Source organism: Echinops telfairi, unplaced genomic scaffold (assembly GCF_000313985.2).
Source record: "Echinops telfairi isolate 266 unplaced genomic scaffold, ASM31398v2 ScPeMD7_2010;HRSCAF=2546, whole genome shotgun sequence".
In the NCBI taxonomy this organism is placed as follows: Eukaryota; Metazoa; Chordata; class Mammalia; order Afrosoricida; family Tenrecidae; genus Echinops; species Echinops telfairi.
The window spans coordinates 3,701,132-3,720,511 of record NW_022105908.1 but is presented as its reverse complement, the minus strand read 5'-3'; the positions used below and the strand labels follow the sequence as shown (position 1 = coordinate 3,720,511).

At 42.7% G+C, this 19,380-nt stretch overlaps 1 protein-coding gene across 2 annotated transcripts in view; it reads left to right on the top strand.

Moving 5' to 3' along the window:
* MAP2K4 (mitogen-activated protein kinase kinase 4) overlaps positions 1-16,455 on the top strand; it is a 55,193-nt gene extending 38,738 nt beyond the window's left edge. For both annotated transcript variants that reach the window (XM_004709181.2, XM_045293484.1), the window contains exons 7-10: positions 6,488-6,565; positions 11,045-11,193; positions 13,835-13,880; positions 15,653-16,455. In XM_004709181.2, coding sequence (XP_004709238.1) covers positions 6,488-6,565; positions 11,045-11,193; positions 13,835-13,880; positions 15,653-15,766 — 387 coding nt within the window. In that variant the 3' untranslated portion in view covers positions 15,767-16,455. The remainder of the gene's footprint in view (positions 1-6,487; positions 6,566-11,044; positions 11,194-13,834; positions 13,881-15,652) is intronic.
* The last annotated feature ends 2,925 nt before the right edge of the window (positions 16,456-19,380 follow it).

The window sequence follows — 19,380 nt, the reverse complement described above, 5'->3', positions numbered from 1 at the left end:
TCTGCAAGAGAAGCTATAGCAGGCCGCTTCTGTAAAGATTTACAGTCTTGGAAAGAAGTGTGGGGCAGTTGACTGTGTCCTACAGGGTCACTGTGAGTTGTAATCACTTGATGGCCCTGGATAGGTTTTTGATCTGTGAATGTAGCAGCGTTCTGAGATCAAGAAATGTTTTGCGCCTTTGATTTTTAACATTCAGTTTCTCCTCAGTCTACAGGAATTGTGATGACTTATCTTTTACATAAAACATTTGTATAGAATGTCGAATTTAAACATGTAATTTTCCATGCACCAATTGTTAACATTTTGCCACTCTTCCTTGGCAGCCGTCAGCATGCTTGTTTGTGCTTTTTGTGTTTGTTGAACGTTTGAGAATAAGTTGCAGACGTCAGGAATTTCATCGTAAATACTTCATCGGGCGCACACCACCCCTCTTTGTATGACGTGGTGTAACCACAGTATCATGGTTGCACCTCAATAGCTGACAAGAATTCCACAGTATTATTTAATATGTAGTTCATACACAGATTCCCCAGCTGCTCCTAAAGTGTCTATATTTCAGCTGTCAGTCTAAGACCCCATCAAGATTGCACAGTGCTTATAGCTATTTCATTCCTTACTGTAATCCTAATGGATCTAGACCATTTGCATTTTTGTGTTCTAAGATAATGATTTGTGAAGGGGGTTTTTAGACTGTCCCACATTCTAGATTTGTCTGGTTGTTTATTTTCTCAGATGAAATGATTTTTGGCATGACTATTTCATAGACGATATCCATTTCACATTGTATTGTATTATAAAGTATATCATTTTGATTATTTCACTCTTTATAATATGAGTATATTTTTTAACAGTGGAAACTTACAATATAGAAATTTATTTTCTCAAACTTGCCTTTTGCTAAGAAGAAAAATAAGTAGTTGATTAAAATGAGATCATGGAACCTAAGGGTTTCATCTCTTACCCTTTGGCCCTTCAGCTACACGGCAATATAAGGAGACCACTAAAAAGCCATGTCAGTTTCCCGCTCTCTCTGCAGTATTTCCTTATTTACATCTTTGCTCTGAATTGCAGGAGCCCAACCATATGAGTAGTTAAGAGGCCCATTGGAAATAGGCCAATTTATTTATTTGGGGTTATTCCTTGAGCCCTGGCCATAATCTTCTCTTCCGATAAATAGGCCCTCTTACATGTGAATGGAGCCTTGCTGGCACTGCCAGGTAAGCACTGGACTGCTGACTGCAGCACCAGCAGTTGAAATCCACGAGCCAGCTGCTCCAAGGGAGAAGGTGAGGCTCTCTGCTCCTTCAAAGATTTAAGCCTCGGAACCCTCTATAGCGTCGGAACCGACTCGGTGACTGGGTCTGGTTTCAAGTTCTGTCTCATGAGATGGTTACTTAACCTTGTTCAGCACCCTTGTTAGTCCTGACTTTGTTTATAGTCCCTTCCTGTCACTTCGATTTCAGAGGAGGTTTTAAATTAGGACATCATTTTCATTTTCAATACTGAAAAAGCGTTTTTCGCTTCGTCCCCTGTGTGTGAAAGAAATTACTTAGTATTTCATTTAGGATCAAAAAATAAATGCTACTGTGACATTGAGTTATAGAATTTTTGAGTGTGGGGAAGATGCTTTGCTATATTCTTTGACTTGCTTGGTAAGTGTCTTCATTGAGGGTTTAAGTGTTGCGCCCACCGATAGAGGAGATCCTCTGCCGTTTACTGTGCGTCCTGTCCCCTCTCTGTACGGCTTCTTGATCATAAATCAGACCTTTCCCAGCCCTTCTTCTTTATGCTCACAGCACGACCCTTTGTGTCAATTTATTTATTGATTTTACTATTCTTAAGAATGTGCTATTTGTCTTCATAATCTTGCTGTGAAATTTCTCATTTTCTACTGTGACCTTTATGTTGATTGCATAAGCCAGGAGGGAAGTTTTGGAAGACACCTTGTCTCTCTTTGTCTCTTCAATAGCTTTGCACTTCTCCGCTTTTTGGGTCACGTTCTTCATATTGCTTATGCTCAAAGCCTTTTTTCCCCCTGTCAATTGCAACCTGTTCTATTCTGTTGTACCTTTAGTTTTAATATTTGGTGTTTTTTTTTTAACTGTTGTAGCCACATTAAAGATAGCAGTGGTATCACTATCAAAGTTGATTTTGATGGGTGCCAAGGTGGGTAGGAGGTGAACTTGGGACCTTAATGGGTTGTTACCCTTAGCCATTGTTCATTCACTTTAGTCAGCCTAAATTCGCATATTAGCCAACCTACCAACTAGATTGTAAAGATCTTCGTGTGCTGTGTGGAAATGGTGGCATACTAAGCTTTTTGGAATAGCCATAAGGTTATCGGTGGTTTTAGTACATAGGTGAAGAGGCATGGCATCAAAAAGTAGAAAAGTGTGAAAATTTCAGAATTTTCTTCAGTTCAGGTAATGTCTGCACCCTTGTACCATAAGTGACAGCTTACTGGGCTTATACCATATATACTCGAAATAAGTCGGCCCAAATATAAGCCCAAATATAAGCCATAGCATATAATTTTACCACAAAACTGCATAAAATGCTGGAAAACTCGGCTTATACTCGAGTATATATGGTACGCCCTTTCTTTCCAAAGCCTTGTAGTCTTTGAGACATCGATACCCAAGTGCCCTGGATCTGCTGCGTTTACTAGCTGGGCATCATGGTCAACATTCAGTTTTTCAAATCAAGTACAAGTAATAGAGGTATAAAATTAATTTTTGGCATACCATAGTAATCTTGATCCTGATCAACATGCTGCAAGAGGGGGAGTGACCTGCAATATTACAGGCAGTAGAGAGACAACGGCCAGTTGCTTGTTCTCTCCGCTCTTCTGTTAATGTTGGTCCTTTTCCATCCACATAGGGTATCCCGAGCTTTGGCCTTGACTTCCAAGACTCCACCTGCAGTGGTGAAGAAGGCTACTCGAAAGCACTCCCTTTAGATCGTAGACCTGGGAACATGGAGTCACCTTGTTGGGGAAGGATGTAGAGTATTTGGGTTCTGACTGTGTTGAATGAAATCCAGCTATCGCTTAAGATGTTAAAAAAAAAAAAAACCTTCCCAAACTAAACCAAACTCCGCTGTTTAACCGATGCTGACTAATAACAACCCTATAGGTAGAACTGCCTGTGCGTTTCTGAGACAGTAACTTTTTACTGGAAGAGAAAGTCCCGTCTTTCACCATCAGTATAACTGGTGGTTTCCAACCGGTGACCTTGCGTTAGCAGCCCGCTGTGTAAGCAGGACACCACCAGGACTCCTGAAGATCTCCCAGTGAATTGAAGCCCATGAACAAACAGCTCGTTACTGAGTTATATCCTTGGAATTTTCGGATTTTTGCAAGCAGAGACAGATTTTTTTTGGTCACACATTTTCCTCTTCCAGAGTTCCTTGCAGTCTGCATTCAAAAAGAACGACAATGGTATATATGTATATTTATTTTCGTCCAGTACCTAAAGCAGCACTTTCAGTCCCTTACAGATTGTAAACTCTAGGATCAGAGAGCTAAACAGGTAGTTTAATGGACTAAGATTCCCGCCCCCTACATTAGGTTTCATTAATATTTGAAATATGATACTAGACATGTTTTTTCCCATCTAAACCTTTTTCCCACCCGTGTGTTCATGCTTGCATGCATGTTTGAGTGTGTTTGTGTTTTGAATAGCGTTAGGAGACTCTTCTGTAACTGCAAAGACTGACAACCTGGTGGAGCAGGTTAGAAAGTTGGGATTTTTAAAAAGTCGCTTTGTTTATCAAGAGATGATCATGTTTCATCTCACAGCAACTTCTGATCTGCATTCCTAATTGTATTTATTTATGACATTACTTGATTCCACAGTTATGTTTAGTGAGATTTTCTAATTATTGAGAGGCATTTACCGTATATACTTGTGTATAAGCTGAGTTTTTGCGTTAAAATTAGGTGCCTTGGCTGATAGTCGGTTCGGCTTACACTCGAGTATATACGGTACCTAATAGCTAATAAAAAACTTGCTGCTTTAGGAACTTTTAGAGTAGACAGCCCTCTCTGTTCTCGATACGTTACATCTATTCATCCATTCAACGAAAATCCCTAAAAAGTTCCTGTTAATTTTTTGTGTGATGGGTTTTTTGAAAGAAGGATCACAAGGTCTTCCCCTGCCCCTCCACTTCTTTCTAGTTTTCTATGTGAGAGCTCTCTCTGGTGTTTAAATGTGAGTGGGTTTTTTTTTCAGGCCACATCTATTAGGTGAGTGATAAATACAGAAGCATTATTTTTTCTTTTTAAATGTCCAGGGTGTATTCAAGAAGAACTTTGTGGGTTTAATGCATTAGTTAATTGAATTTCTCCCTCTCATTAGACCAGTAGTTCTCAACCTTCCTAATGCTGCGACCCTTTAATACAGTTCTTCATGTTGTGGTGATCCCCCCGGCCCCCAACCATAAAAGTATTTTCGTTGCCAATTCATAACTGTCATTTTGCTACTGTTATGAATCGGGCGGCCCCTGTGAAAGGGTTGTTCGGCCCCCCTCAACGGGTTCATGACCCTCCGGTTGAGAACCGCTGCATTAGATCTTTTTACTTGACCTCTTTCTAAAAAATTTAAAGCTCAAAGACTAGGAACAGGGAATTTCTCTTTTAAATTTTCTTAAAAAAAAAATTCTCGTTTACATCCATTGCTGCTGCTTATTATGTATTGGTTACACAACATTTATAGATACATACTGTATCTAAACTTTTATATGCAAAACATCTTGATCCAAGAATTGCCTAACTGGGAACATCTGTGATCCACTCAGTAGAATGTTTAGCATGAGGAGATTAACACGTGCTTTGTAGAAAGACACACTTTTTCTCTACATGTTTTTCCCTTCTGAGGATAGGAACATGCTCTATCTCTTTCCAGGTCTACAATCCTAAACTCCTGTCCTTTCCATTAGTAATTCAGCTCACTTTGCTGTAATTAACCTCCACCACTTCTCTCAGGTGTGTGGTTCCCCCAATTAATGCTCTTGCTTGAAGTGTTGTATGTTTGTCAGTGAAAAATGTGACCGCCATGCCTCTTTGAGCATTCTCCAGGTTTGTCCATTTTGATGATCATGATTTAGCTAATCAAAAGACCTAATCCCATTAATCTTTGGTTATTCAGGCTGCTTGACTTAATTCTTTTAGCATGATCTCATAAAGTCACTCTTTCTACAACTTGGCTCTTGCCTGTCTGCTTTACAGCGTTTCAACAAGGTTGGAGCAGAGGTAAAAACAAAAGTCCATTTTGTACTTGCATACATTTGCTTTAGTACCACTCTCCACTGGAGTGTCGGCCTGTCAAAGAGGCTCCGTTTCCTTCATTTTACATAAGAAACCGCACTGCAATTTGCTTTGTTCATGTGAAGATTGGTGGGCAAAGTGGTGACGTTTTTCCTTTCTCTGAAACTCTTTATTTAAATAGGGGCAGAGTTTCTCTCTCAGCACTCTTGATATTTTGGTTCACAAGACTGCCCATGTACATTATAGGATATCGAGCAGCATCCCATTAGATCTAATAGTAGTCCTGAGTGGAATTAAGATATCTCTAGTTATTGCTAGTTCCCTCCTGGAAGGAGAAACGATGTTGGGTATGTTGACCTGGCTCGGATCCCGGTCGGTGTTTCTTCTTTTCCCTACCCACATAGACTTAACTCTCTCATTTAGCTGATTCTTACATTGAATAGGTTTTTCCTCTCTATAATCTCATGTATTGAATCTCATGTATTGACACCTTTATCAAAAATCTATTGGCCATATGTATTTCTTCTAAGATTGATTTGTTGATTCTCTTTGGCATCGTACTGTATATTTAAGGTTCTTCCACCAACACCACAATTTGAAAGTATCAATTTGTGTATATTTAATTGCCCAGCTTTCTTATGCATCTGAGGCAACTGAAAAAAACATGGTGCTATAAAACTATTATAAGATGATATATGCCTGTCTACATTAGGGTTTCAGTTGGAAAATAAGAAATGGAGCCCTGGTGGAGTGGTGGTTACACACTGGACTGCTAACCTCAAGGCCAGCCTTTCTAAACCACTAGCTACTCTGAGGGAGAAAGACGAGGCTTAATAGTTAATAGTCTCAGAAGCTCAAAGGCAGATCTACCCTGTTCTATAGGGTTGCTATGAGTCAGCATCAACTTGATGGCAGTCAGTTCTTCTTTTTATTTGTTTTATGTATATTTAGGCTACTAAACTTGTTTTATACCTGTACTTATGAATTAGGCCCCAGTTTTTTCTCCACCCAGTAACGGAAGACTAATCTCAACACTGTGTTCTGGAACAGAATCCACAATATCTCTGAGTATTATATGCCTGTGTAATGGTGGCTTTCCATAACTCTCATTCTAATCGTAGGCATGGACTCCTGTAGGCTATCTGCGTCAACTGTAGCTTGTGTTGGTCTGCTTCTTGGGCTCAGCACAGTTAATGACCCTGGCTTTTCTTTGTGTTACAGCCTGAAAGAATAGACCCAAGTGCATCACGACAAGGATATGATGTCCGCTCTGATGTCTGGAGTTTGGGGATCACATTGGTATGTTTATATTGACTCCACCTTGTCATAGGCATGTGCTGATAAGACATTGGAAAGGAAATAAAACTTAATCAGGCATTCACGCCTCCTCAGAACTCTCTCATTCCCTGTTCCAGTCTTACTTTTTACCTCTTTTCCCTCATGCTGATGATATTGTGGACTATGGACTAATTGTTGGGTAGAGGGCGGAGTATTATTTTTTAACTGGAAAAGCCAAATCAAAGTTGAGCATTTGCCCCAAGGTTTTGTGAAGTGCATTGAGGTTCTTTAGCTATCGTTTAAGGGAGCCAGCAGGTAGACTAAGAAGGGGAAAGAGGATCATCAGCCCACCTTCAGCCAGGGCAGCAGAGAGCGCTCATGGGGGTGTCCCAGTTTGTGGAAAACACTGCACAGAGTGTGCACACTACATATATGTCTTTACACATGGAAAATGCTTTCTACTGTAATTTTCTATTTGCAGAAAAGCCACAGATGCATGAACTGAAAATAATTTCTCTATTACGGGATGAGACAATACCTAGGGGTTAGTTTTGGAGCAACAGAATTGAGAGGTAATAGGACAGCTACTTTTCTGTAGCTAGCAAGCACAATTAAACTCTTCTTACTCACCTGTGGACGGTACTAAAATTTTGGTATCACTTAAAAAGTTATCTTTATTTGCCTTTTTTAAAAAAAACCAGATTTACCAAGTTCTGTACAGAAGGATTAATTTATGTTCTCTATCAGGCTTGATAAGGTTTTCCTAGTTCTGGGGCAGCATCTATGGCTCCTTTTCTGTCTTGGTGTGGGGGTGTTTCATCCCTATATGGGGTTCTCTTGGTCGTAGGCAGTCCAAACCTATTCCGTCTCTGCCCTTCTCCTCTGTACTGTTTAAGGCTCCATGACATGGAAATATACAAGCCCCAAACCAGTAGTTTGTTGTACCTTGTTCACTAACCTCCTTTTTTTATTGGCTTTCTATGGTTTAATATTCCTCTTCTTGGAGTTCAGAGTGGCATACCTTCTTTTTTATTTCATCATCTGGGGCTATCCTTGATAAGCCATGTTGCTGCCCCTAAGGAATTCTTTTCTGTACCGAGAATTGAAATGTAGCCCTCACTTCTGCACAGAGACTTCACCTGGCTCCCTTCTGAACAGTAAGGCGTCGTGCGATTTGCTGGGACCTTTTCTCCCTGCGACGCCAACCAACTCTAAAGACAAAGGGGTCGCTGGCATTAAGTTTTGTTGCTGCTGCTCTGATTAAATCCCCTGTGGCTCAGATGGTGCCTGGCCCACCAACAGCAATTGCAAGTTGGATTGTGCAACTAGTTGTCTTCTGTGCCACCATCATGTAGAGGAGGCGTTCTCAACCTGTGGGTCGCGACCCCTTTGAGGGTCGAACGACCCTTTCACAGGGGTTGTCCGTTTCATAACAGTAGCAAAATTACAGTTATGAAGTAGCAACGAAAATAATTTTATGGTTCGGGGGTCACCGCAACATGAGGAACTGTATTAAAGGGTCGCGGCATTAGGAAGGTTGGGAACCACTGGTTTAGGAGCCTCTGGCTATCTCTAAGGGCTGTTGAGGCTGTCTGCTCCTGTAAAGATTCACAGTCTTGAAATCCCTGTATAAGGTCGTCATGAGTTGGAGTCAACTTAATGACAGTGGACTTGGATTTTTTTTGGTGTACATTACTTACATTTATGCCTTTTGCTTTCTGCTTTTATATTTTAAGTGTAAACTAGATATCTCTTAAATGGAAAAAAACCCCAACACAAACAAGTTATCATCTCCTCCCGGAGTTAGAGCTCTATACCAGATAAGTGTGCCCTCTTATATTTAATATTGAAGTCAGAACGTCTGAATGTCTACGATAGCCACGGAGGAGCCCTGGTGGCAGAGTGTGTTACATGTGGCGCTGCTTTACAGCAGGAAAAAGATGGCCTGTCCACCTGCTGTGAAGCGTTTCAGTGTCAGAGTCCCACAGGGCAGTTTTACCCTGTCCTCTAGGATGCTCTGAGTTGGAATGGACTCGTGGGCAGGGAGTGAGACTTGTTGCGCAGAGGTGTAGCATTACATATAGCTTTGCAGTAAGTCTCAAAATGCAAACATATTCTGAAATTAAAAGACTTTACAGTAGTAGGAATTCTATGTCGGTACTATGTTTTGTTTGTCTCTGCTTCATTTTAAAATTCATGATTTGTGCGTGTGTCTGTGGGTGTAATTTCATTTATGTTTTTTTAAACATTGCTTTGAAAGCCCTATTTTGGTTATTAATTACCTCAAATACCCTCTTTAGGCGCAAATTCTAAGTCCCCATCCCCAATTTATGTGTCTTTATTATTTCCTCAGATGTTTTCAAGCTGGCAGTACTCCTAAGCGAGTAAGTTATTAGTAGGTATATACAGAAGTATTTCATAGTTAAGGAGTTTCGAAAATTCTGAGTTAGTGTGAAGCCTGTTTCCTTACTGTGGATGTGTAGAGACACTGGTATGCTTGCTTGTGTCATGAATCCAAGAGGGTGGTGACGTATGCCGTGTTTCTCACTTGACTACAAGATTCTTTCTGAATACACTTGAATTCCCATGAATACTGCCTGCAGACTCCTTCTAATTCACAAGTGACCATATCATACCACAAATATCTGACTTATTTAGTTGTTTGAAACTTAAAATTCAGTAGCTTCCCCCCCTCCAAAAAAGGTAGAAGTCACGAGTTCTCTGGAGAGCCCACGCGCCATTCTGTTACTATGAATCGTAGCATTACCAATAGTGTAGGCATAGCTCATCAATTTTCGTGATTATTTCTTTTATCTGAGTTCTAAATTCACCTCATCTCAGTGACGGCTAATCTCCCATGTGGAATCCCAAGTTCTGCGAGCAGATTCTTACGACCCCAGTGGCAGAAGATCAGATAGACGTAAAGTGGTGAGAGGAAGGAATGTGACCCTTGGGAATCTTAGCTCGGGCAGCTGGTCCCCCACGCCGCAGCAAGACCTATAGCTCCAGCGGAGGCAGCTCTTTGCCTATAAGGGATATGGACTATCCTCCAGGATGATTTAGCAAGGACCAAACCAGTTAATGTTTAAAGAGCACAACAAAGTTTGTTCCCTGAAAAGTTTTAACCTAGAAATTGTTTAGCAAGGTCTTCATTTAGCTAAATCTAGTAACTTTAAAAGGTTTCTGATATTTAGCATTTGCTTTGTAATTTATTTTTCATGAGCATAATTTTATAGAAACTATGAAGTATGTGAAACTAATTTCTGAGCTCCCAATTCCTTCCTCTTATGACTCACAGCCTTTCCCCCCATGTTTTATGGAAAACCTGTTTTCAAGAATGAATCTTGTGAAGTTCCCCAGTGCCGTGAATAACCCATAAGCTATCCCTGATGTTGTGAAGTTACATCCTCCTGCGTCATTGGTGCTTTAAACTCGAGTCAGAGGAATGAAGTTCCGTGTCTTTAGTCACACTTGCACGCACATGCACACATGCCTGCCTGCCTGCACATGTGTGCAATTTGGGACAGCAGTATGTTGATCGGGAGGCATCCTTTTGGGAGAAGGTCTTCCCAGACCTACCTTCTATGTCAGAGTTTCCTTAACCTTTGCTTAGTGACCTTCATTCTACCATGTAAATTAGTAATTTGTTACTTACTAAAATATACACAATTAAACGTAAGCTGAGGGAAATTCCGAGTCGGTCTGTTCGGATGGTACCCTCTTCCGTAGGCCTTTGTCCTCTTAATTGTTTGGGTTCTCATCCTCATACATGAGTCACCTGTCCATGCACTTAAAAATGGGATTCGTTTAGGCCAGTCTGCAGAGGCAGATGCACTTCTAAGTGCAGAATTTCTGACATTTCACTGTTTTCAGACACATGGGAGGCAGATATTCGTGTAGATGTACGCACCTAAGGCTTTTCACTGCTGGTTCAGTGTGGCTTGCAGACACTGTCCTGAGCATCATTGTTGGGCCTCAGAATGATGTGTTTGACCCTGCCCTGGTTTCCTTGCCAATAGTAACCTCTGGCTGTGCTTGGCATAGCAATAGCTATGGACTAGCCACAGAACGTGATTTGATGGTGGTTCTTCTCAGCTCAGATTGGGCTTTTGTGTGTTGAATATTATTTGACCACTCTTCTGGACTGTAGCCTCTATTCAGGTGGCTACAAATTGAGCAAGCTCTGGGCTGAAAACCGTCTAAAACCCCCTTCCAGCATGTCTTACACGGTGCACTCAGAGCCGGGGCTTTGCTTGGGGCTTTCCTTTTGCCGTTGGGCTTTGGGTTTCGTTTTTTTTTTCCTGTCAGCCCAGGATGTTGAAGTTGGCTGAAACAGAGTTCTTTTTGCTGTGTTGATTTCTAAATATGGTCTTACCTTAGCTTTGATAATGCTGGAGATTCTGCTCTAACAAGAGTTGCTTGAGCATCCAGGTTTTCAATTTGGCCATTGCAGTATGTAATGCCTGGTGTATTTTTCTTCTTCTTCCTCTCTGTTCTTAGTATGAGTTGGCCACCGGCCGATTTCCTTATCCAAAGTGGAATAGTGTGTTTGACCAACTGACACAAGTCGTGAAAGGAGACCCGCCACAGCTGAGCAATTCTGAGGAGAGGGAATTCTCCCCGAGTTTCATCAACTTTGTCAACCTGTGGTGAGTACGGAGTGTGTGCCTCCCTGACTGCATGTGCTGAAACCACGGATGTCTCCTGTTCTTAGCACAGTTATTTTACACTGGGGAGCGAGACTGTGTTAGGCCAGCCTTACTTCTGAGCTGGGACTCTGGATTCCTGGAGCGCTCCAGGTCATCTCGAGAAGGGTCGTGTGCTTGTTTTACTGCTCGGGGGTTCGTGGAAAGCAAGAGTGGTTGGGGCATCACGGCTGCCTCCGGGTGTGAGTACGTGAACCAGAAGTGCCGGGTGAGACTTACAGTGAGAGTGCGCGCCTTACTCTGACGTGCTTCTCACGAGTGAGCTTGTCCCCGAGTGGAAGCGCTGCCGCCGCCGGACCAGAGGCTCGGAGGCGCGGTCACTGCTGGCACAGAACACAATGTAGTTGGACGTACGTAGGCGAGACAAGCCTCCGGTTCTGTTGACGGAAGTATTCGTGTGTATTGATTCTCGGAAACCTTATTCCAGATGAGGTGCGAGCCCTATAGATTCTTCTTTCCCAACTTTTTACTCTGTGTGTGTGTGTGTGTGTGACACAGGAATGACGATATGCAGGTAGAGTGCTACAGAGTCATCATGCCATAGAGTGCTACAGAGTCATCATGCCGTATATTCTTTCACTCTACATTTTCAATACAACGTTGTTAAGTAATTATTAGGATTTTTTGGATAAAATTTTGCTTAAAATGTCTAAGACTAATGTATCTTGATGAGTAGTTAGTGACTCTTCTTATTGGTCCTTGAACTGTTTTCTTTTGTTCTTCTCTTCCTCACTAGCAGTGCTCTTTCATGCAGCTCATTGCAGGCTTCATGCGTCGTCTTTTGGGATAACGTCTAATGTTTGCTTAACTCCACTTCATGCTCCTTCCATCATCTTTAGCTACATTCAGAACATACATACAATCTGTTTTTCTTAAACAGAGGACCACCTCAAAATTTTTCTAAGTTAGAAGGCCATAAATTTCCTCAATTCTAAAATAATCTCTTTTTAATCAATTAAAAAATAATCTGCCTTATTAATGCACATTTAGGTCATTGATTTCACTATGTGTTCATTTCATCTGGTCTGTTGTGGTGAAATCGATCGCTGTGCGTCACAGGGCGTAAATCTAAATGAGCTCTCCTGCCTCATGGCCAAGGTCTTTGCATTTTAATTCTTGCCGAACTTCTCGTCTGTCTATTCTTCCTGTATATCTCAATAATAGACATTATCTATGATTTTTAATCTGGACCACCCAGATTAATGTTGATCACATTAATGTTAATCAACTAGTGAAGGGAAGGAATCGGACCAGGTAGGAGATGTAGGGCTGCAGCCGACACTGGGAGAGACGCTTCAGGGGGAGCTGCTTTGGGACAGAGGCGTGGCTCTTAATGCCCCCTGTTGATATGTTATAGCCGAGAAGCTGCCCCTGAGGCGCCCTGGTGGTGTCGTGGTTACATGTTGGGCTGAAGAACTTCCAGCAACATTAATTAAAGCAGGATGAAAGGAGGAATATCAGTAGGGCCGAGACTGTATATGTATTGGTACATATCAATGGTACACATACAATTGGTACATGTACACAGTCTTCTGTGCAGTTTGTATCAGGTAACACAACAGTGAAATATAAAGCACAAATGTTGTAAGAAACAAATGATAGATTGATAAAATTTATTCGTATTTCCCCTCCCAGGATTCCTGGTTTTCTTGGGTGATGTCTGTGAAAATACAGGTACATAAATATCTAGATAGATAGTATATAATAACAATGATGAGTCACAAAGACTCAAGTCATGCTCCTTTAGTTTTAGGATCAAAAAACTTGTGTGAAGGAGCAAGATCAGTCTGTAGGGCAGATGTAGTAAGATTTCCCAGTGTAATTCTCCCTGAACGAATGAACAGGTACATTGTTGCTATGAAAGAAATTCCACAGTACTGTACTACTTTCTTGCCTGTTTTGTCACCAACACAGTTCAAGTTTCTTAAAGCGTCTTTCTAATACGCTCTTGTGATTGTCCTGTGTCTTGAAAAAAATCTGTAAAGATTACTCCTTGAAAATCCGAAATGGTTACTGTAACCTTCTGAGCTGACCTCTCTGCCCTGAATGTAACTTGCCCAGCAGACCCCCTTAGAAAACCAGTGCTTTGATTGGGCCCAATTTGGGGGAAGATAACCCTAAGGGGGACTAAAATGAAGGTATTACTAAAAGTACCTGTCTACAGCTTTCCACTTATTGTAGAGACATGTTTAAACACTTTTTTTTTCTTTTAGAATAAACCCATGCATGTGTGAATGGGAACCCAAGTAGCAGGACCTGACTTACACGTGTGCACACACACTCATGCACGTGCACTTAGTGTGTTTATTGTGTGTTCTCCCGTGCAGCTGTGCCATAATGTCAATCATTAACAGTGAACTTATTTGTAACTTTTGATCCTTTAATAAGTCAGCTGAGGATACATTTTTACACTATAGATTGTTTAAAATTTTAGGTGCTCTTATTGTTTGTCAGGTTGTCTGTTTTGTTTGTCATCATGTATCTGACGGGGGAGAAAGTACTTGATTCCGTGCAATGTTTTGTTATAAGAAAAATACTTGATAAATGTATCTCGGTTTTAACAATTTAATTTTGTACATTTTAGCCTTACAAAGGATGAATCCAAAAGGCCAAAGTATAAGGAACTTCTGGTGAGTCTGGGACTTGGGAATTTTAGATGATTCATCACCCTTAAATTTTCTTAGCATGCCAGTTCACTGAGCCAGTAGTCAGCCCCTCTGTCACCGCCAAACAGCTCGACTGTAATGAATAGAAGGTTTATGATCTTAAGACAGTCTACAATGCTGAATTTCCTGTGTTTTAAATTACATTTCGAAAAAGATGATGTAAAAAAACCAACCAAGCTAAAAAATTACTTCCTACAAATATAAGAAGTTAAAAAAGATGTATATGTTTTAAAAGACATTTTGAGCGATTTAATTGTAGTAGTAAGTTCCCTACTAATTTACTGGCTGGATTTTTTGTTGAAAATTTTGACTTCGACATGTTAGAAAAGTGACGTCAAAGAATTCCAACATATTTTAGGGAGTGGTTGGCTCAATAGCTAAGCACTGGGCTGTTAATTGAGCAGGGAGGTGGTTTGAATCTCCCAGTGGTGCCACAGGACAGGACAGCCAGGCGATCTGCTCCTGTCGAGATTACAGAATAGGAAACCCTGGTGCCATTTCACTGCAGCCTGTAGGAGCAGAATCTGTTGGAAAGCACACAGCATTTCCACAGCTTCATTCATGCACGTGTAACACATCTATCCAAAAAAGATCGTGAAAGACTCACTTATTCTGCTTAATTTGTCTTCCTCAAAACCTTCCCATGAATTTATAGGGTATGGCTAGTCCCATGTTTTTGGACACTTTTCTTCCATCCCCTGGCTGGTGGCTGTTGTAAGCAGTCCTTTGGAAATGGTATTGGTCTGGGCAGTGAAGAACGTACAGTGGTCCTATGATGTGGGGGTGCTTTAAGAGAAGACCTACTTGTCTGTCACATTTAGCTTCCAGCCCCCCCAGGAGTTAGATGTAGCCTGTGATCAGCCCAGCAAGAACTCTTACAGACAGACACCCAGGAGGAACTCTCATTGGCAAACTAGGAAAGAAGACGACGTTTAGATTTGGAATCTTTAATAAAGGTGTGTTAAGTAGATGCAGAGGCCTGGACAGGGCAGGACAGGACAGAAGCTGAGAGTATCTTCTGTTGGGAAACCTTTTTAGAAAGCCCCTCGGGACGGACAACAGAAAAGTGGGTGAAGGGAGACGTCGGACTGGGCAAGATATGACGAAATAACAATTTATAAATTATCAAGGGCTCACGAGGGAGGGGGGAGCGGGGAGGGAGGGGAAAAATGAGGACCTAATGCTGGGGAATTAAGTGGAGAGAAAATGTTTTGAGAATGATGAGGGCAATGAATGTACAAATGCGCGTTACACAATTGATGTGTGTATGGATTGCGATAAGAGTTGTATGAGCCCCTAATAAAATGATTAAAAAAAAAAAGAAAAAAGACAGTCCCTCTCCTGAGATGAGGGTACAGGGAGGATTTATGCCTGTCTCTGAGAGAAACAGGGTGGCCATTCATGGAGTTCCTCTTAACCCCCAGGTGGTGGTAGAGGCTCCAGCTATGTACCATGAGGAACACTGCTCTCTGACACACAAGGTCTCCCTGGGTCTGTCGGTCAGTGGCTTCCAGAGAGGTGCCTCTGTGTCGTAACACTGTGCATCTAGACACACCCGCCGTCCACTAGTGTTGCATGAAATGATGGCTGCACTTGCCTCTCGGCACTGACTTGTTTTCAGAAAGCAGCCACATGTGGATGGGAGCCTTTAGTTCACGGCTGTATTGAAATTGGGGAAACGTACCAGGAGGGCTCTGGCACTAATTTTGTATATTTTTCTCTTCACTTTCTTCCAGAAACATACCTTTATTTTGATGTATGAAGAACGTACCGTAGAGGTCGCATGCTATGTTTGTAAAATCTTGGATCAAATGCCAGCCACTCCCAGCTCTCCCATGTACGTCGATTGATACCGCTGCTACATCAGACTCTAGAGAAAAGGGCTGCGAAGAAGCAAGACGTAATGGACTTTCATCCTGCATCACAGTGTTTTTATTGCTCGTCCAGACACCATGTGCAATAAGAGTGGTGTTCGTTTCCATCATGTCTGTATACTCCTGTCACATAGAACGTGCACCCCTGTAATACCCGATTGATCACCCAGTGTCAGTGCTGGTCCGAGAGACCCCATCCTGCTCTTTCGTGATGAACAAGGTCATGAGATGTGGACGTCAGTACCATCGATTTGTTGACTGTGATTAGATCACATCTGAAAAATTCATTTCTAGACTCGAAGCCTGGAGACGCAGCTACTGGAATGGTGTTTTGTCAGACTTCCCAATCCTGGAAGAACGTGGTGATGGATATACTATGCCTGAAACTGAGACTGCGGCGTGAGAGAAGAGCCTGCACAGCCAATGAGACCCATTGCCTTCTGGAGCTGGGAGACGAAGGAGGAAGTTACTTTCTTCACCAAGTGCAATAGATTTTCTGATTTGATACCCTGTTGCTTTACAGTCAGATGCAGTCGATGTTTGGTGATCGATGTGCTCAGCCAAATTTCTTGTTTTGCGAGATCATGTTAAAGTTTAGAATGAATTTTATCTACCAAAAACCACGTTGCGGTCAAAGCGGTGAACATTAAACTGTTGAGACGGGACCGAATGTGTTCTTTTCTCCTTTAACAGGCAGCCCTTCCGCTCTTCACTGGGGAGACTCGGGAGTCTGCCATTTGTTAAAGAAGGTGCCGACCCTAGGATTTCTCATTCCCAGAATTCAGTGTGCTGCCAACAAGGTGTTTCACCTACCACCGACCACCAGGAGTGAAGAGAAGATCAAGTACCAAGGGCAACGTCTGCGCTGTTTTACGCCCCAGTATCTCACCAAGAACAATGTGGAGCAGATAGGAATCTCTGCCTGGCCCTGAGCCTGGTTCTCTAGCCATCCTAACTCACTGGGAGCAGTAGCTACTAGTGATGTGCCTCGATCGATTAGAGGCAGATTCTGGTAGGCAGTGAAAGACCAAACCCCACCCGTTGGCTTCTAGCCCTCACTGGTCCTGGCCCTGGTCTTTGCCCTCAATGGTCCTGGTCTTCAGTTCCTGAATCCCCTTCCTTCCCCATGAGGTCTGCTGCGGCTGTGTGGCTTTTGCCCAATCCAGCATTTCATCTTTTATTAATTACATTACCAGGGACATTCCTTACCAAGGATTTCTCGTCCCGGTTCTTGCATATGCTCTAATGCAGTGGTTCTCAACCTGCCTAATGCCGTGACCCTTTCATACAGTTCCTCATGTTGTGGTGACCCCCCCACTCCCCCAACCATAAAATCATTTTTGTTGCTACTTCATAACTGTCATTTTGCTACTGCTATGAATTGGGCCACCCCTGTGAAAGGGTCGTTTGACCCCCAAAGGGGTCACGACCTACAGGTTGAGAACCCCTGCTGTACTGTTTCAAAGGTTGAGAAGAGCGGGGCCTATCCTGTGTGCTGGGTGATGAGCCTGCATCCTCGTCTTTCCTCCCACTCATTCCCTGCTCCAGCCTTCGGCAACGTCACCACCGTTTCACGGAACTGGGATTCTTACTCGGTACAAGAAAAGGTCCCCCAAAGGATTGTCCTCTTTTGCTGTGCTGCTTCACTTACCCATTAGCCACGTTCCGCTTCGAGACGCACCCACTCCGGCACCCAGACACAGCATCAGGCTTCAGCAGCGCTGTGAGCGGCTCAAGCACACTGGGCCCTAAACAGCCCTGTTGCAGATGCACGTGATGCTGTTCACAGAGCCAGACTGGCCTGGATAGTCCTCCCTGAGTGACCGTCACAAATACTATGAAACAAAAAAGAGCCATTGGTGCTGTTTCAGGTTTCATCCACATACATTTCCCAATTCAAAGTGATTAATCTCTTTGGTCCACTTGCCGGATTTTCCTCTCCCTCCCTCTTGCCCCCCTCCCCTTGGCATTCAGTACCTTAGACGTCCCAGCGTTCCGAGAGGAGGCTCGATGCTGTATGTCCCTTCTTAGGCCACACCAAGCCATCTCCTCCGTTACTCCGGGACTCAAAGAGGAATTTCGTTTCCCTGCTGTCAACCTCTCCCACCTGGCTCAGCGCAGGGGTCACGTTGCCATTATGCAACTGGAGATAAAAAGCAATTCTGACTGTACAGGAGCTAAAATCTGACCATTCTATTGTGTGGATGACCACATTAAAAAAAAGGCAATTTTAGTGTATTAATCATAGATTATTATAAACTATAAACTTAAGGGCAATGAGTTTATTACAATGTATCTTTATTAAAACAAAAGGGTGTATAGTGTTCACAAACTGTGAAAATAGTGTAAGAACTGTACATTGTGAGCTCTGGTTATTTTTCTCTTGTACCATAGGAAAAAATGTATAAAAATTATCAAAAAGCTAATGTGCAGGGATATTGCCTTATTTGTCTGTAAAATGGAGCTCAGTAACATAACTGCTTCTTGGAGCTTTGGAATATTTTATCCTGTATTCTTGTTTGAATCTCCTCCTCTATTTAAGATACATACATGGAATCCAAGTGTCTATGTCATAGTTCTATCCTTTTGCCTGCAGGTCGGTTGTAATAAAACTAGGATGCGATGATGACTTTGTCACTTGATTTGCTGAAGTCAGACCCTCAGGGGGGAACATCAAGTCAATACCATTGACTTGTCTGCTCATTTCTCCGTGGGACCAATTCTCTCCAGAGTGTCTGTGGCTGCTTCTCATTTTCACCGCTCTGTCCATGGTTCCAGTCTCCCTTCGTGTATTCTTTGGGAAACGAGAGATGCACCCATGAAGCATCAGCTCTGCTCTCTGGGAGGGTGTAAGGTAGTCGCTTCATATTTGTCGCCTGCATTGAGTGCCCTGACTTGCCTCAACTGACCTAATGGGGACATCGGAGGGCGCACTCTGACCTGAGTCTTTGTGGAGAGCTCAGTCCCCTCTTGGCTGCATGTGTGGCTGCAAGGTGCCTGGAATGTCAGCCTGGGTTGAGCTCACTCCTCCCCAAGAGAGGACAGTGGAGGAGATTTGGGGAGGGGGGGGGGAATCAGATTTGGGAAGCTTGTGGATGAGAGGAGCATGGAGGTGAACAAGAAGTCATGGAAGTCTGGTCACTTTGATTCCACGTTTTTCTGCTGAACGACCTCTGTTGTCTGATTAAACACTAGTTGAGTACCCTGCCCTTTACCCTGCCTGCTCCCACTCTGATCTGAGAAGCAGCTGTCATACAAGTAGAACCAGATGTGGTAAGTAAGTGTAAACACTGCAGAGGAAGCTGTGGCTCTAGGACTCCTGTCCCCAGCTAAGCTGTAGCTGCTAAAGGCAAGGCTGTCCCATGGAGCTTCTAGAGAGCAGCAAAGAGCCATCACCCTGAGGTAGACAATGTGAAGACAACTGCAATCATCACAGACATCATACCCATCTGTTCATCGCAGTTGACTGCATCAAAACGCAGGCAGTGGATCTCTTATTAGGAGCCAAACAGCCTTAGCGAAGTGAGCTTCTGGCCCAGATAAATAGTAGGTGGCAAGGCTGAGATTCAACTCCCAGCTTGTAACACTTT